The 19,267-nt window shown below is 41.2% G+C and overlaps 1 protein-coding gene across 3 annotated transcripts in view; it reads right to left on the bottom strand.

Annotated features, from left to right (window-relative positions):
* LOC132387308 (NACHT, LRR and PYD domains-containing protein 3-like) overlaps positions 1 to 18,915 on the bottom strand; it is a 33,745-nt gene extending 14,830 nt beyond the window's left edge. The window contains exons 1-7 of one of the 3 annotated variants that reach the window (XM_059959665.1): positions 18,805 to 18,915; positions 8,045 to 8,211; positions 6,965 to 7,136; positions 6,801 to 6,866; positions 2,438 to 2,601; positions 1,359 to 1,530; positions 1,194 to 1,259 (exon numbers count right to left, since the gene is read on the bottom strand). In XM_059959665.1, coding sequence (XP_059815648.1) covers positions 1,194 to 1,259; positions 1,359 to 1,530; positions 2,438 to 2,601; positions 6,801 to 6,866; positions 6,965 to 7,136; positions 8,045 to 8,211; positions 18,805 to 18,865 — 868 coding nt within the window. In that variant the 5' untranslated portion in view covers positions 18,866 to 18,915. The remainder of the gene's footprint in view (positions 1 to 1,193; positions 1,260 to 1,358; positions 1,531 to 2,437; positions 2,602 to 6,800; positions 6,867 to 6,964; positions 7,137 to 8,044; positions 8,212 to 18,804) is intronic. The other 2 variants (XM_059959667.1, XM_059959666.1) reach the window with 2 other exon arrangements.
* Between the last annotated feature and the right edge of the window lie 352 nt (positions 18,916 to 19,267).

The following is a 19,267-nucleotide window of genomic DNA, read 5'->3' as shown; positions in this document are numbered from 1 at the left end:
CTTTGGGATTTGTTATTGTAAATGAGAGAGACTGAACCAGGGTTCTGGCCAAGATTCCTTGTATTTCTGGTAAGAGCTGCTCTGTGGTTGAACAGACCAGTTGGGATGTTCCCTGCTTTTCTAATTAAAGTGATGCTATTATTACTATTCTGTGACTGGAACTTCAGTGGACGCCCAGCTCTGAGAAAAGATAATCTGCGGGAACTGGGGGAGTTTAGAAAATGGTTCAGGATGAGTCTGTTCAGGAGGGGGCAGTGCCTGGCAAGGGAAGGTTTTGACTTATTGGTGTGAAGAAATATAAGATTATTTTTCCATTCTCCAGATCGCCCCTTCTCCACTCAGACTCCGGTGGGGATCTGTAGTTGCAGGCCCCAGAGCGGTGTGACCACTTTCCTCAAACTCGCCAGCTCTCTGCCTCTTTCCTCAAAATGTCCTTTGAAAACTCTCCCTCTAGCAAACACGTTTCCCTGTGTCTCACTGTGTTCTCTGTCACAGTGTCAACATTTACCTGGTCAGATCCTGTTGGCTCAACAACTGAACCGCCCGACGCAAATTACAACCGTTGGTGGAAACAGAGGTCAAGTTTCAACTTAATGAAATTTGCTTCAGCCTCATCTGGGTCGTTGCGTACCGTTCCGATCACCCCACTACCGGAGGGATGTTGAGGCTTTAGAGAGGGAGCAGAAGAGATTTACCGGGATCCTGCCTGGTTTAGAGGGCTAATGCTATCATGAGAGGCTGGATGAAATTAGCTTGTTTGCTCTGGTTCATCGGAGGCTGGGAGGAGCTCTGACACAGGTTCACAAGATTACGAGAGGCTTGGATAGAGTGGACAGAGAGAATCCGTTTCCCGCGGTTGAAATGTCCATTACCAGAGGGAATATATTGAAGGTGAGAGGGTGTAGAATGAAGGGGGATGTGAAGGACAGCTTATTTTTTAAATTAGACAATCGTGGCTGCCTGGAACACACTGCCTGGTAAGGTGGTCGAGGCAAATTATTAGAAGCTTTTAAAGGACTTTTGGACAGTCACATGGGTGTAAGGAAGATGGAAGCATGTGGACACAGTGAAGGAAGGAGAGATTAGTCTTCAGGTTTGTTTGATTTATTTCTTGGCTGTTTCGGCACAATATTATTTGCCTAATGGCCTGTTCCTGCGTTATACTCTTCAATGTTCAATGCACGTTCACTTACCTTTCAGCTCACTGAGAAACTTTAGTAAAAGTTGAGCGGAAATTGGTCGATGGGAAGGATCACAACCTGTTTAAATATCAACAAATTGAGGGAAATCATTTTTGTAACATTTTAAAGTGTGCTGTATTCAATACAAATTTAAATTAATCTCTGATATTATCTCACCATATATCTGTATTTCCTTCAGTATTTTGTCCAACTTTGGGACACCAATCCGCATTTTCACAAAGGTTTCCCACATCACCCTCCGGGCGCGGGAGCCTTTCTCCATCACCAGGCTCAGGAGGAGTTTAGAACTGTCCGCCCGCTCTCCCTTATCAGCGAGATCAGAGATTTTCTGTGAAGAGTAACGGTGAACATATTGGGGACTGACAGATTCACACAGAGAATGAGAAGTAAATGATGCGCTCTGTAATGGGATCACACTGAGCAGTCACCCGGACGGGTGCTGATCCTGTCTGGACATGGACTGTACATTCTGAGTGCAGAGCACACGGAGGGAAATTCACCGTGAACCTGGTCCACCAGTCAATGAGATCCTGGCTGGTCTGTACCCGCTTCATTGACGTGGCTCCAAATCCATAAATATTTCCTCACCGGATTTGACCGTGTAAAACAAAATCAGAAAATACCGATCACAGATGAAGAAAGAAGTCAGGAGGGTTTTTGTATCAGCGTGAACAGTCCCTGGGAAGTTGCAGAAAAGATGATGTGATTCATCTCCTCATTCCGCCAGTGTCCAACATGACAGCGGATTACCAGCTGACACCTGATGCCTTTCCTTTGCCTTTTCCAGTGGAGGTTTGTTCGGTGATTACACATTACAACATGGCAGTATTCCCCGATTCACACTGTTTGCAATTACAGATTGTAACAGAATGATCTCCACCCAGAACAGAACACACTCGAGCTCCTGTGGCATCCAGTCGTAATGCCCCGGTTCTCACTGAATCCTGCCGTCACATGGTACAGTCTCCCCGAAATAAAGATTCCTGCAGTATTTCCATTTAAGCTCGTTAATTGTAACATCATAGAACTGTTGCCTACTCCCCTCGCTCTGAACATTGAGCCACCAGCAGGGGTATTTACAAACTTTTTCAATCATCGCTTGAGATTCACATTTTTAAGAATTTCTTTATTTCTGATTTGTTTTATGCTTTATGATCCGATGAGTGAGAGTTATGACACCCATCAGTCAGTCCTGTGAATTGTGAAAATTCAAACCCATTCTCCCTCCCACTCACCCGATGTTCCTCTCCGCTGAACTGATTCTCGGCCGTTAACGCCAGGCTCACTCCATGCACCCCTCCTTCCATCGCCTGCTCCAGCCTGTCCCGGTAGAAGTCCATCAACCGCAGCAGCTGGGAATCGTCCCAGCTTGCCAGGAGCTCGGTGATCACTCTCAGATCTGTGAAGGAAAATGGGGAAAATTAAAGACATTATCGAACACCTAATGGACCACAAATTTATCTCTGGAGCCTAAAGACGGGGATTCTATGCAGCACATCGCCAAACAGAATCAGAAATAGACACACAGAAGTGTTACAATTTGGAAGGACAGATCAGAGAAGGAATTTCACAGCGAAAGACAGGGCAGTGAGTAGTGAACTGAGGAACATGGATATGACCCCATGGATTTTAAGTGATTGAAAGTGGTGTCACGTGGAGTTAGGGGTGTAAATAAATATTTGATACATTGGATGTTATAAATCCAAACGTGAGTAGAGACATACACAAGCTGCTGTAAGAATTCAACAGTTCACGCAGCAACCATGGAAATGTGTATACAGTCGATGTTACGGGCCGAGATCCTTCGCAAAACGTCGACTCTTTACTCTTTCCCATAGCTGATGTCTGGTCGCTGAGTTCCTCAAGCATTTTGTGTGTGGTGTTTAGAATTCCCGATTCTACAGATTTTCTCATCTCACAGTGTGTCAGGACCCTGTCAGGTGTGTGGGGGGTTACACAGTGTGTCAGGGCACTGTCAGGGGTGTGTGGGGTCTCACAGTGTGTCAGGACCCTGTCAGGGGTGTGCGGGGTCTCACAATGTGTCAGGACCCTGTCAGGGGTGTGTGGGGTCTCACAGGGTGTCAGGACCCTGTCAGGTGAGTGTGGGGTCTCAAAGTGAGTCAGGACCCTGTCAGGGGTGTGCGGGGTCTCACAGTGTGTCAGGACCCTGTCAGGGGTGTGTGGAGTCTCACAGTGTGTCAGGACACTGTCAGGTGTGTGCGGGGTCTCACAGTGTGTCTGGACCCTGTCAGGGGTGTGTGGGGTCTCACAGGGTGTCAGGACCCTGTGAGGTGAGTGTGGGGTCTCCATTCAATGTACTCGGTTGTGATAGGGAGCGTAGGAAAACATTGATTGTGGACATATTTACTTTAGAGATTGTGATAGTGGTAGAAATGATGTTCTTCAATAATCGGGGAGTGTTTCTGCTTCATATTCAGAAAAGGGTGTGAGAATTTCACTGCTGTGTCTGTTCCCTTGGCAAACAACATGAGGAATAGTGATGAACAAGTTTGTAGTGATTTACCAAATCCATGTTGCTGGGAAAGTGTGGGGTTTCATTGAGCAGATGTGGACTGGAACAGCATTGACAGAAGTGACAGAGGCATGAGTAGTCTGTAAATTTCCTGATTGGATTACCAAGGGCAAATCATGCTTGACTAATCTGTTGGAGTTTTTTGAGGGTGTAACAAGGATGTTAGACGAGGGTAAGCCAGTGGATGTTGTGTACCTAGATTTTCAGAAGGCATTCGATAAGGTGCCACGTAGGAGATTGGTGAGTAAAATCAGAGCTCATGGCATTGGGGGCAGGGTTTCAACATGGATAGAAAACTGGTTGGCAGATAGAAAGCAAAGGGTAGCAGTGAATGGGTGTTTCTCGGACTGGCTGGAGGTGACTAGTGGGGTACACAGGGCTCTGTATTGGGACCACAGGTCTTTACGATTTATGTCAACGATTTAGATGAGGGCATTGAAAACTATATCAGCAAGTTTGCTGACGATACTAAACTGGGTGGCAGTGTGACATGCGAAGAGGACGTTAGGAGAATACAGGGAGACTTGGATAGGCTGGGTGAGTGGGCAGATACTTGGCAGATGTCATTCAATGTGAATAAATGTGAAGTTATCCACTTTGGAAGCAGGAACAAAAGGGCAGAGTATTGTGTGAACGGTGTAGAGTTAGGTAAGGGAGAAATGCAAAGAGACCTAGGAGTCCTAGTTCATCAGCCAATGAAGGTGAATGAGCAAGTGCAACAGGCAGTGAAGAGGGCAAATGGAATATTGGCCTTTATTACAAGGGGAATTGAGTACAAGAGCAAGTATGTCCTTTTGCTTTTGTACAGGGCCCTGGTGAGACCACACCTGGAATATTGTGTACAGTTTTGGTCTCCAGGTTTAAGGAAGGACATCCTGGCAATTGAGGAAGTGCAGCCTAGATTCACTAGGTTGATTCCTGGGATGGCAGGGCTGTCTTGCGCAGAGAGATTGGAGAGATTGGGCTTGTACACACTGGAATTGAGGAGATTGAGAGGGGATCTGATTGAAACGTTAAAGATAATTAAAGGATTTGATAGGATTGAGGCAGGAAATATGTTCCAGATGTTGGGAGAGTCCAGTACCAGAGGGCATGGATTGAGAATAACAGGTCAGTTATTTAAAACAGAGTTGAGGAAGAGCTTCTTCTCCCAGCGAGTTGTGGAGGTGTGGAATGCACTGCCTCGGAAGACGGTGGAGACCAATTCTCTGGATGCTTTCAAGAAGCAGCTAGATAGATACCTGATGGATAGGGGAATCAAGGGATATGGGGACAAGGCAGGGACTGGGTAATGATCACAGAATGGCGGTGCAGACTCGAGGGGCCGAATGGTCTACTTCTGCACCTGTTGTCTATTGTCTATTGTCTATTATCTCTGGTCCCGAGTTTAAATTATCATCTTTGGGATTTGTTCCTGTAAATCAGAGACCCTAAACCAAGGTTCTGGCCGAGATTCCTTATATTTCTGTTGAGAGCTTCGAATAATCAGATAAGACATGGTCTGATGCAATATTAATAAGTTTTGTGATTGTTTGTCTTTCCTACGCTCTCTCCTCTGTAAATATGCAGTTGAGTAATCCAACTCAGTCTGTGATGATGATGACTTACAATCTCGAGCCCTTGCACTGGCCCGGGCTCCATTTTCACGGACATGATGGGCTTATGGATGTGGTGAGCTTCCCATCCAGACGGTCACAATCTAACTAATTGCAATATTATCTATAGATATTTCCAGTCCTCTGCACCTTCCTTGCCGCGATCCTAGAACCCTCGGTTTCCCTGTCCTAATTCCCATGTCTCACCAATCCACAGTGTCCATCACACAACACCGGCAGACAGGAATTTCAGCTTCTGTGGACTGAGCTGAGGAATATGTCCCCCAGTCTCACCCTCTCTAACACTGCAGCAGTGTTTGCACTAGGGAGTGCAGATGTGAACACAGTGGGTTCATCTGCTGCTCTGTGGTTGAACAGACCAGTTGGGATGTTCCCTGCTTTTCTAATTAAAGTGATGCTATTATTACTATTCTGTGACTGGAACTTCAGTGGACGCCCAAATCTAAGAAAAGATAATCTGCGGGAACTGGGGGAGTTTAGAAAATGCTTCAGGATGAGTCTGTTCAGGAGGGGGCAGTGCCTGGCAAGAGAAGATTTTGACTTATTGGTGTGAAGAAATATATTTTTTTTCACCCCATCTCCAGATCACCCCTTCTCCACTCAGACTCTGGTGGGGATCTGTAGTTGCAGGCCCCAGAGCGGTGTGACCACCTTCCTCAAACTCGCCAGCTCTCTGCCTCTTTCCTCAAAATGTCCTTTGAAAACTCTCCCTCTAGCAAACACGTTTCCCTGTATCTCACTGTGTTCTCTGTCACAGTGCCAACATTTACCTGGTCAGATCCTGTTGGCTCAACAACTGAACCGCCCGACGCAAATTACAACCGTTGGTGGAAACAGAGGTCAAGTTTCAACTTAATGAAATTTGCTTCAGCCTCATCTGGGCCATTGCGTACCGTTCCAATTGCCCCACCACCGGAGGGATGTTGAGGCTTTAGAGAGGGGGCAGAAGAGGTTTACCAGGATGCTGCCGGTTCAGAGGGCATGTGCTATCATGAGAGGCTGGATAAAATTGGAATGTTTTCTCTGGATCATCAGACATTGAGGGAGCTCTGAGAACTATCCGAAATTATGAGACTTAGATAGAGTGGGCAGAGAGAATCAGTCTCCTGGGTTTGAAATATCTGTTACTAGAGGGCGTGCAGTGAAGGTGAGCGGGGGTTGTATTAAGGGGGATGTGAGGGGTACTTTTTTTTTAAAATCAGAGAGTCGTGGATGCCTGGAACACACTGCCTGGTAAGGTGGTAGAGACAAATTGTTAGAGACTTCTAAGAGACGTTTGGACAGGCACATTGATGTAAGGAAGATGGAGGCAGATGGACATGATGATGGAAGGAGAGATTAGAGTTTGGCTGTGTTTGATTTATTTCTTGGCTGTTTTGGCACAATATCATTTGCCTAATGGCCTGTTCCTGTGTTATACTCTTCAATGTTCAATGCACGTTCACTTACCTTTCAGCTCACTGAGAACCTTTAGTAAAAGTTGAGCGGGAATTGGTCGATGGGAAGGATCACAACCTGTTTAAATATCAACAAATTGAGGAAATAATTTTTGTCAAATTGTAACATGTACCAAATTCAATCTGAATTTGAATTAATCTCTGATACTATCTCACCATATTCCTGTATTTCCTTCAGTATTTTGTCCAACTCTGGGACACCAATCCGCATTTTCACAAAGGTTTCCCACATCACCCTCTGGGCGCGGGAGCCTTTCTCCATCACCAGGCTCAGGAGGAGTTTAGAACTGTCCGCCCGCTCTCCCTTATCAGCGAGATCAGTGATTTTCTGTGAAGAGTAACAGTGAACATATTGGGGACTGACAGATTCACACAGAGAATGAGAAGTAAATGATGTGCTCAGTAACGGGATCACACTGAGCAGTCACCCGGACGGGTGCTGATCCTGTCTGGACATGGACTGTACATTCCGAGTGCAGAGCACACGGAGGGACATTCACCGTGAACCTGGTCCACCAGTCAATGAGGTCCTGGCTGGTCTGTCACCGCTTCATTGACGTGGCTCCAAATCCAGAAATAATTCCTCACCGGATTTGACCGTGTAAAACAGAAATCAGAAAATAACGATCACAGACGAAGAAAGAAAACAGGAGGGCTTTAATAACAGAGCGAGTTGCAGAGAAGTTTCAGAAAATATGATGTGATTCATCTCCTCAGTCCGCCAGTATCCAACATGACAGCGGATTACCGGCTGACACCTGATGCCTTTCCTTTGCCTTTTCCAGTGGAGGTTTATTCAGTGATTACACATTACAACATGGCCGTATTCCCCGATCCACACCGTTTGCAGTTACAGATTGTAACACTATCATCTCCACCCAGAACAGAACATATTCAAGCTCTTGTGACACCCACAGATGATGTCCCAGTTCTCACTGTCATCCTGCCATCACGCTGCACGTTCTTCCCAAACCAAAACTTCCCGTAATATTTCAATTTAATACTGTAAGCCCACACAACTCAACTCACTCTGAACATTGAGCAGCCACCCACCAGTCCGCGGGGTCTTTTCACCCCTTTCTATCACTGGTTCAGATTCACATGTCTGGGATTGTATGTACAGTATTTATTTCCCAGTTGTTCCTTTATCTAATATAATATCTGATGAGTCAGAGTTCCGGCACCCATCAGTCCTGTGATTTGCAAAAATTCAAACTCATTCTCTCTCCCACTCACCCGATGTTCCTGTACACTGAACTGATTCTTGGCCATTAACGCCAGGCTCACTCCGGACACCCCTCCTTCCATCGCCTGCTCCAGCCTGACCCGGTAGATATCCGTCAACTGCAGCAGCTGGGAATCGTTACAACTTGCCAGGAGCTTGGTGATCACTGAGCCCGGACCTGTGAAGAAAAATAATTAGGAGCATTAAAGAAATTTCAACACCATACTGGGTGGTAACTTTCTCTCTGGAACCTGAAGATCACAACAAAACACAGTCCGGGGGAGGCGGGACACGTGATGACGTAGTATCAAGACGCGGGAAACCAGCTCTCCCGTAAAGAATCAGTAAGTTAATGTTTACGTGAAGAAAAGTTAGTAAATACGTTCTAAAAGTTGCATAAACTACTTCGGATTGTTTCAAACTGTGTCTCACAAACAGAAGATGAAGAAAACTACTACCGTGAAGACAACGCAAGTTGGAACCGAATCAAGGGCCGCTGCTGCCAGAGAACCGCGGGCTCAGGTACATTTCACCTGCGGTGATACAGAACAGGAAACTGCGGCAACATCGACCATTTCAAAGAAAAAGACCAACAAGAACTGCGCAAACGCGAAGGAAGGAGCATGCGCAAACGCGAACAACCGGAACTACAAATCCCAGTACCGATTGAAACCGGAAGTGAAAGTGAATCTGTGGCAGATTCAGATTCTCTGGATAAATCAGACGAAGATGGAGGTAAAAGTTTTTCTGGAAATATAGAAAAAACTTTGATGCAAATAATGCGTAAATTAGAAAATATTGAACGCATTTAAAGAAATCAAAAAAAAAGATAAATATGGAGATTATGTTTGATAAAATGATAAAAAGACAGGAAAAAATGGAAACGAGAATTATAGACTTGGAAGCCACAACGGAAGACATGGTTGAAAGAATGAATGAAATGGAAGATAATATCTCTGCCTGGACATTAGAAAGTAAACAATTGTTGGAAAAAGTGGATAAGCTAGAAAATTTTAGCAGACGAAACAATATTAAGATTGTTAGACTTAAAGAAGATATAGAAGAAGATCCAATATTTTTTTTTGAAAAATGGATTCCTGAAAACTTGGAAATTGAAGAAGAAACTCTAATTGAAATTGAAAGGGCTCATGGAGCCTTAAGATCAAGACATCAAACTGATCAAAATCCACAATCAATTTTGATAAAATGCTTAAGATACCAAGATAAAGAAAAGATCCTGAAGGTGGCTGCCCAATGTGCCAGAAAGAGTAAAGGGACATTGGTGATAGAAGGGAAAGCAGTTCTTTTCTATCCTGATATAAGTTATAACCTTTTGAAGAGAAAGAAGGAATTTAACCCAGTGAAAAAAGCTTTTTGGGAAAAGGGTTATAAATTCATAATGCGTCACCCAGCAACACTGAAAATTTTTTTGGAGGATGGAAAAAGATTTTTTACTGATTATTGAGAAGCGGATGAATTTGCACGAGAACTCCTCGTTATTCGCTAACTACACATAGAGATTTCCAAGCGTAATGGATTAAAGATGGAGACAGAGACAGTGAATGGAATTGATGGACATTTAAGGATGATACAGGGGGCGAAAGGCAAAATTTGAGAAATATTAATTGTGAGTAGTATTTTTTTCTTTTTTTCTTCTCATATATATACTTTTTTTTTGTCATGGGGGAGCTGGAGGAGTTTTGGATGGATTGCTACGGGATTCACGTGTGTAATCATGGTGATTGTCATGACCCGTACAACAGATAGGGGTAATGTTGTGTTCTTTTTTACCCACAACATTTGTAGGGGGGTATTTTGTTTTTTTCTTTATAATCTATTTTTCTTCTATCTTTTTTTGCCTGGATGATCGGTGGGGACACACATAGCAACATGGAGAATGTTTAAAAAGATTCCCCAAGGTACCACGAAAGTTGAAAGATTAGGTATTATTATAGATTGGAGTAACCCAATTAAAAATAATGACTAAGTTACTAAATTTTCAAAGTTTTAATGTTAATGGGCTTAATGGACCGGTGAAAAGAAAAAGAATCTTAACACACATTAAAAAATGAAAATAGATATACTTTTTTTTTACAAGAAACACACTTAATAGAGAAAGAACATCAGAAATTAAAAAGAGATTGGGTTGAAAATGTTATTGCAGCTTCATTTAACTCATAGGGGAGAAGAGTTGCAATTTTGGTTAATAAAAATACAAAATGTATTAATTGATCCAGCGGGGAGATATTTAATTATCCATTGTCAATTTTTTTCAGAACTATGGACTCTTATCAATATTTATGCACCACATGAAAATGATGTAAAATTTATACGACGTCTGTTTGAATTTGATTAACACACATGACAAAATATTAATAGGTGGAGATTTTAACTTTTGTCTAGATCCAGTTTTAGATAGATCAACAAAGGTTGTCACAAAATCAAAAGTAGCAAAATTAACTTTATCATTGATGAAAGATTGATATATGGAGAAGAATTAACACAAAAGTAAGAGATTCATTTTATTCAAATAGACATCCTATTAACGAATATTCAAGACAGTGAAAAATATGGAATATAAAGCAAGAATATTGTCAGATCATTGATAATGACAATGATAATGATAGATAAAGAGGAATCAATTTATAGATAGAGATTTAATTCTATATTACTAAAACATCAAGATTTTTGTGATTTTATGAAAAATCAGATTCAGTTTTTTTTAGATACAAATTCACATTCAGTTGATGATAAATTTATATTGTGGGAAGCAATGAAGGCATATTTGAGAGGTCAGATAATAAGATACTAATAAAATTAAGAAGGAATATATGATAGAAATAGATCAATTGGAAAAAGAGATTACAAAATTAGAAAAAGAATCTCAAAGATATATGACAGAAGAAAAACGAAGACAACTTGTTAATAAGAAGTTACAATATAATACGTTTCAGATATATCGAACAGAAAAAGCAATTATGAGAAGTAAACAGAGATATTATGAACTAGGTGAAAGATCACATAAGGTTCTTGCTTGGCAGTTAAAAACAGACCAGACTTCTAAAACAATAAATGCAATTCGAACAAGAGTAAATAAAATTACTTATAAACCTTTGGAAATTAATGAAACTTTCAATAACTCTTCCAAAATTGAATTTGTAAGAACAGAAGAGATTAGATATGCCTTTTACATTAAAAGAGGTCGAAGAAGCTCTATGATCATTTCAAAGTAATAAATCCCCAGGAGAAGATGGTTTTCCACCTGAATTTTATAAAAAGTTTAAAGATTTATTAATTCCTCCTTTTATGGAGTTAATACACCAAGCGGAAAGAATGCGTAAACGTTCAGAATCTTTTTCGACAGCTACTTTAATTGTATTGCCAAAAAAAGATAGAGATCTTTTAAAGCCAACATCATAGAGACCTATTTCTTTGTTAAACACTGACTATAAAATAATAGCAAAAATCTTATCTAACAGATTATCTAAATACTTATCAAAATTAATACACATGGATCAAACAGGATTTATTAAAAATAGACAATCAGCAGATAACGTAACTCAGTTATTTAGCATAATTCATTTGGCTCAAAAGAGGGAGGAAATGAGTGTGGCAGTTGCTTTAGATGCAGAAAAAGCATTTGTTAGATTTGAATGGGATTTTTTATTTAAGGTATTAGAAAGATATGGATTAGGAGTATCCTTTATAAAATGGATTAAAACCTTAAATAATAATCCCAAAGCTGAGGTAGTGACAAATGGTCAAATTTCAAGACCATTTCAGTTAACAAGGTCAACTAGGCAAGGTTGTCCATTATCACCTGCTGTATTTGTGTTGGGGATAGAACCATTAGCTGAATTAATTAGAATGGACCCAGAAGGGTTTCAGAGGTAGCCAGGAGGAATACAAGATTAACTTATTTGCTGATGATGTTCTGTTTTATTTAACAAACCCATTGTACTCGTTGCATCAATTATCCTCTAGATTAGAAGAGTATGGGAAAATATCAGGCTACAAACTAAATTGTGATAAAAGTGAAATTTTACCTCTTACTAAAGGAGATTATAGTCAATGTCGATTAATAACTCAATTTAGTTGGCCGATAAATGGTATAAAATATTTAGGTATAAGAGTTGATAATGATATAAAGAACTTATATAAATTAAATTATTTACCATTATTGAAAAAAAATCAAGAAGATCTTGATAAATGGATGATATTACCAATAACATTAGTAGGTACAGTAAATACCATAAAAATGAACCTATTCACTAGATTACAATACTCATTCCAATCACTACCAATACAACTACCCCAGAAGTTTTTTCAAGAGTTAAATAAATATGTGAGGAAGTTCCTTTGGAAAGGTACGATGTCAAGAATATCAAGAATTGACGTGGAAATTTGATCTAGGAGGGTTACAACTTCCAAATTTTTAGGATTATTATAAAGCAAATCAACTTAGATTTATTGCATCTTTTTGAGAAAGATAGACTGGCATGGATTAGGATAGAACTAGATAAAATAGGAGAAAATACACCAGAAGATTTTATATATAAATGGGAATCTAAATGGATACGGGAAAAGAAAGAATCTCCTGTATTAAAACTTTTGATTGATTTCTGGAATAAGATAAATGTTGATGATGAGATAAAGAAATCTTTATTAGCAAAGAGATCTTTAATTCAAAATAGACTTATTCCTTTTACAATGGTAATCAACTTTTATATAATTGGTTTCAGAAAGGGATTAGATATATAGGAGATTGCTTTGAAGGAGGTATATTAACGTCATTTGATCAATTAAAGAATAAAGAATAAAATATCAATCAACACTTTTTTGCTAGTTCCAATTAAGGGCTTATTTAAGAGAAAAATTGGGTGAAACAATGTTATTGCCAAAATCTAATGAAATAGAAACTTAATTCAAAAAGGAAAAACTAAAAAAAATATTTCTTATATGTATAGTTTGATTCAAAAACAGGCAATTAAACAAGGAATCCATAAGTCAAGACAAAAATGGGAAATTGACTTGAATATTAAAAATGAAGAAACAAATTGGTCAAGACTATGTCTTGATAGTGTGACAAATACAATAAATGTCTGGTTAAGATTAGTGCAATATAATTTTTACATCAATTATATATTACACCACAAAAAATAAATAAATTAAAACCAAATTTATCTGATCATTGTTTCCGATGTAACCAAGAAATTGGTACTTTTTTACATTCTACTTAGTCTTGTTCTAAAATTCAACCTTTTTGGACAAATTTAAGAGAACAAATTATTGGAACACAACTTCCACATAACCCGATATTATTTTTATTCGGCGATATTGAAGGGATAAAACCGAAACCCAAATTGAATAAATATCAGAAAGAATTTATAAAAATTGCACTGGCAGTAGCCAAAAAGGCTATTGTAGTTACTTGGAAATCAGATTCATACTTAAGTATAGATCGTTGGAAGAATGAAATTTCCAGCTGTATTCCACTTGAAAAAAATTACTTATAATTTAAGAGATAAATATGAAACATTTTTAAAAATTTGGCGCACTTGTTTACAAAAGACAGGATTGAATATATAGGTGCTCCGAAGATAAAATAATTGGTTATTTGGGGAAAGAAATAAATATATATACTAAAGTTATTATGAATTCCATGGAGCATGTGGGGATCTTCCGATATACAGGCATTCTTTCTTTCTTTTTTCCTCTTTTTCTTTTTATTTTCTTCTATAGGAATGTTAGGGGAGGGGGGAAGGGTAGATATTTTTTTTTTCTTTCTGTAATCATTTGAAAACTCAATAAAAATTTAAAAAAAAAACAAAACAGTCCGAAATATATATGTGGGAGAACGGGTTTGGGCCGGAGGGTAGGGGTTGACGGGGGTGTAGGAGGTGGTATAGTTCCATCTGTTGAAGTCTGCTCTTTCATGACCCCAGGAATATACCTCCCTGTTTTGAAAGGACTCTGCTTATTGCTGAGAATATAGTAACCCATCACCATCACTCTCCTGGTACTGCCCATCACCACTGCTTTGCTCTGGGTTACTGTCTGCCTGCCTGGTCAAACCCTTCCTCAGCAAATCTCTGGCAAATCTCACAAAATACTGGAGGTACTCAGCAGATCAGGCAACATCTCTGGAGGAGAATAACAATCAACGTTTCAGGCCAAGGCCTTTCATCGGACTGGAAATGAGGGGACAGAAATTCTAGATATTGTTACATTACTTTCTGTTCCCCGTGGTCCTGATCTGAAATGTTGACTGTTTATTCCTGTCCATGGATGCTGCCTGACCTGCTGAATTCTGCCAATATTTTGTGTGTCTTTTTGTTGCCCAAAACTTTCAGCATCTGCAGAATGTCTTGTCTTCTGGAGTAACTCGCTATTTTACTGTGCATCACAATATGTTAGAGGAGCAGGAGCAGGAGCAGACGGTAACTGTACTCCTTCCACGTGTGACTGTGTTTTCCCCAAAGATGTCAACTCTCTCACTCTCATCTCTCTGGTCAGTTTTCACAAATATTTGGAGAATTGCCATTATTGAATTAAACCCAGACGGAGAATCCGCAGAGTATTTATAAATTAAAATGATTTTGTGGACAGGAGTTTTCAGTTTTTGCTGCTCTGTAACAAAAAAAAAATAACAGGAGGGTCAAACATTATTGGGGTTTAAAACAGAACACTGTTTTGTTTTTAAACTGAGGTGAACACTTTCAAACATCTTGGGCCTGTCCACTGAACAAGTGTCATGGCCGGATCCACCTGCACCCATCCACCCACAGTCACACAATGTCCATTTCCGATCTCTCCATGGATTGTACACTGGACCAGGATTCTCCAGAGTATCTACTCGCTATATTGCAGGCATTTCCCTTTTAGGAACCAATCTTGTGTCCTGGACCGGGAGTGATGAGTCTCCGGAATGGCAAGCCAGGTTGAGCAGACAACGCCCATTGCCTTGGTCCTCCTACCACTGGTGGCGCTGTGGTGAGTAATGGACAAGTGTTACAGCAGTGTGGGCTGAAACATTTCTGCTGCCGATGAGACGTCTATTCCTCTCGTCACTGGATTATACAGATTTCTCAGTCACAACTGATTCCCACCGTCTCCTTTCAGGTTAACATCGTCTGGCATTGACACCAATGGCAATATATGATTTGTGTCTATACAGAAACACTCTGACAACCTGAACAATGCAATCTCACACATAGCACCATGACATCTTATCCTGAACCACTATAATTTTTCCGGCAGGACTTTAAAACTATTAATAGCACCAAAACTTGGTTAAGATTTCTTTGAGCATATCACCTGGCTATTATCAGATAGTTAGTTATATGACACCTTGTTAAACACAATGTTGACACGCCATATATCCAAAACAGTCAGTTTGGAAAAAAATGTCAATATAATTAAAACAGAATGATGGAATTATTCAACAAGACGAGAGTATGTTAATATTTCATGTGGAGGACCCTGTATCAGAGCTGAGCCTGTGTGCAGGAGCCATGTATCTGTTCTCTATCAGCATTGTATTCTGCGTTGTGTATTTATGATGCTTTTTTTATGGTAACAAGTCGGATCAGTGGGAGTGTGATAAATGCAAAGGGAATCAGTTACATAGTTTGCTTTTTCCATGCAGTATACAGCTGGGGACTGACCGATGTCATATATTTTGTTATTATTAACTCAAATACGATGAATTTATGTTTGGGTACAGATCAGTTTCATCACTTCAAGATTGTATGTTTACTGATTGCTAATAAAGGATGGAATACATATCACCGACTTTTGTAACAATCATTATTGGAGTTGAGGGAGCATCATGCAAGTACAATAAATCCACGGGGGGTCGCCAGCAATGGCAAATTAGCTTGGTTAAATTTCACCGCTACGTTCTCAAAAAATGTTTCTCAACCTGCCGATCATTGAAATATTCTGAGATACTGAGTATTTTGCTTCAGTTTTCACCAGTGAAAAGGACCTTGGCAATTGTGGGGATGACGTACCGCAGACTGAAACACATGAGTGTATGGACTTCAAGAAAGAGCAAGTGCTGGATCTTTTGCGACGTATTCAGTTAGATAAGTCACCGGGACTGAACGAGATATACTCCATGCTACTGTAGGAATCGAGGGAGGAGATTGCTAAGTCTCTGATGATAATCGTTGCATCAGCAATTAGGTGGGGAGAAGTACCGGAGGATTGGAAGGTTGCAAATGATGCTCTATTGTTCAAGAAATGGCGTAGAGATAATTCAGGAAATTACAGACCAGTTAGTCTTACTTCAGTTGTGGACAAGTTCTGGAGAAGATCCTGAGAGGCAGGGTTTATGAACATTTGGAGAGACATGGTCTGATTAGGGATAGTCAGCATGGCTTTGCAAGGGGCAAGGGCAGGTCACGCTTATGAACCTGATTGAATTCTTTGAGGATGTAACAAAACACATTGATGAAGGTAGAGCAGTGGAAGTACTGTATATGGATTGCAGTAAGAGGTTAGCTAAGGTTCCCCAGGGAAAGCTCATTCTGAAAATAATGAGGTACGGGATCCAAGGAGACATTGCTTTGTGAATCCGGAATTGGCTTGCCCACAGAAGGTGAAGGTAGGTTGTAGATGGTTCGTATTCTCCATGGATGATTGTGACTAACAGCGCTCCACTGGGATCTGTTCTAAGAACTTGATCAGACTCTGCTTGGGAGTACTGTGTTTAATTCTGGTCACCTCACTACAGGAAACAATATGGATGCTATCGAGACAGTGCAAAGGAGATTGACAAGGATGTTGCCTGGATTGGGGAGCAGGCCTGATGAGAATAAGTTGAGGAAACTTGGCCTTTTCTCCTTGAAGCCATGGAGGATGACAGGTGACCTGACAGAGGTGTTTAAGATGAGAGGTTTTGCTTGTGTCGATAGCCAGAGACTTTTTCCTCCAGGGTTGAAATGGCTAACAAGAGGGAGCATAATATTAAGCTGCTTGGAAGTAGGTACCAGGGGGATGTCAGGGGTAAGTTTTTCACACTGAGAGGGATGGGTGTGTGGAATGCACTGGCAGTGACGGTGGTAGTGGTGGATCAGATTCGGTCTTATAAAAGACTCTTAGACAGGTACACGATGCTTATAAAAATAAAGGTCTATGCTGTAAGGAAATTGTAGTCAATCTCTAGAGTAGGTTACACGATTGACACAGTATTGCGGGATGAATGGCCTGTAACGTGCTTTAGATTTCTATGTTATATCTTCTTTACATTTTACCAACCGAGCTGCCAAGATGATCATCACTAATCAAATCTCACTGAGATTTCTCAGGTCCTGTTGAATTTATTGCCAAGTGCACAAGTACGGGAAGGTACAGGTACAGAGAGACACTGACTTGTGGCAGCATCACAGGCAAGTACATTCAGATAACACACAGAACAGCAATTATACAATTCTGTATATGACAACAATATGACTAACAATATGAGCATACAGTCGCCCACTGTTTGCCCACCGAAGAGGTGAATATCTCTGCTCGCCACCACTGTGGGCTCAGACTTTTCCATAGACGAGCCCCTCATTTCTTTTTCCCACTGTCAATGGGCTCCGTCCCGCATCCTGCTCCTTGAGCCCCCACCGGGGCAAACAACCTCTCAGACTCCATCCTACTCAACCCCTAACACCATATTTATCCTCTCAGTTAATTCACCCTCCCTCCTCTTCCTGCTGGGTTCCCTCCCTCCCCAGGGAGATGGCAGCAATCCAGTGGGCCGAGTGGTCTCCTCATACCTCTCAACGATACATCAGACACTGACCGAAGCTTCTTAAAAAACCCCAGCTTCCCTCGGAGGGATATTGAAATAATTCAAAAATGGGGCATTTACTTTGGGATTTGTTCCGCTTTGACAAATTTGTTCGTGGCGGGAGTATGAGATGTCCTCAGCGAGGGTAATGCCTTCTTGGATGGTCCATCTCTGTTATTGGGTGTAACTAGTGACTGACATCGCATTGCACCAATGGGAAGAGTGTAACTCCTCTGTAGACTGTGGGGTGGTGTGGGTGATTCAGGGAATTGTTACCTTAGTCGGTAAAGCTCAACCGTCTGTTGAAGGCTGCTCTTTCTAGTCCCCGGGAATATACCTCTCTGCTTGCAAAAGACTCTGCCAATTCCTGGGAATATAGTAACCATCAACAACACTCTCCTGGTACTGCCCATCACTACAGCTTTGCTCTGCGCTACTGTCTGCCTGCCTGGTAATCCCCTTCTGATGCAAATCTCTGGAATATCTCACAAGATGCTGGAGGTACTCAGCAGGTCAGGCAGCGTCTCTGGAGGAGAATAAACAATCAACGTTTCAGGCCAAGGCCCTTCATCGGGCTGGAAATGAGGCAACATAAATTCTAGATATTGTTACATTACTTTCTGTTCTCCGTGGTCCTGATCCAAAATATCATACGTTTATTCTTCTCCATGGATGCTGCCTGACCTGCTGAGTTCAGCCAATATTTTGTATCTTTGTGTTGCCCAAAACTGTCATCTTTCGGAGAATGTCTTGTCTTCTGGAGTAACTCGCCATTTTAGTGTGCATCACAATCTGTCCGAGGAGCAGGAGCAGACGGTAAATGTACTCCTTCCACGTGTGATTGTGTTTCCCCAGAGATGTTAACGCTCTCTCTCATCTCTCTGCTCAGTTTTCACGAATATTTTGTGAATTGCCAATGTTGAATTAAACCCAGACATAAAATCAGCAGTGTGTTTATAAATTTAAAATAATTCGCCAACATACCCGTGTCCTTTCCCAATGCTGACGTCACTGGAGCTCCTCCACTGCTCGAACCTTGACCCATTTTGGTGAGAGGTGTGATCAGTTTTTACTGTTCTATAACAAAACAAAACAACAGGAGGGACAGACATTAATTAAAGGAGAATACTGTTTTGTTTCTAAACGGAGACAAACACTTCCAAACATCTTGGGCCGATCCACTGAAGCTTTGTCATGGCCGGATCCACCTGCACCCATCCACCCACAGTCACACAATGTCCATTTCCGATCTCTCCATGCATTGTACACTGGGCCAGGATTCTCCAGGGTATCTACTCTCTGCATTGCAGGCAATTCCCTTTTAGGAACCAATCTTGTGTCCTGGACCGGGAGTGATGAGTCTCCGGAATGGCAAGCCAGGTTGAGCAGACAGCTCCCACTGCTTTGGTCCTCCTGCCACTGGTGGCGCTGTGGTGAGTAATGGACA

The sequence above is a fragment of the Hypanus sabinus genome, unplaced genomic scaffold (genome assembly GCF_030144855.1).
Source record: "Hypanus sabinus isolate sHypSab1 unplaced genomic scaffold, sHypSab1.hap1 scaffold_1722, whole genome shotgun sequence".
NCBI classification, from domain to species: Eukaryota; Metazoa; Chordata; class Chondrichthyes; order Myliobatiformes; family Dasyatidae; genus Hypanus; species Hypanus sabinus.
The sequence above is the reverse complement of the archived record's forward strand: the minus strand, read 5'-3'. Positions and strand labels throughout refer to the sequence as shown.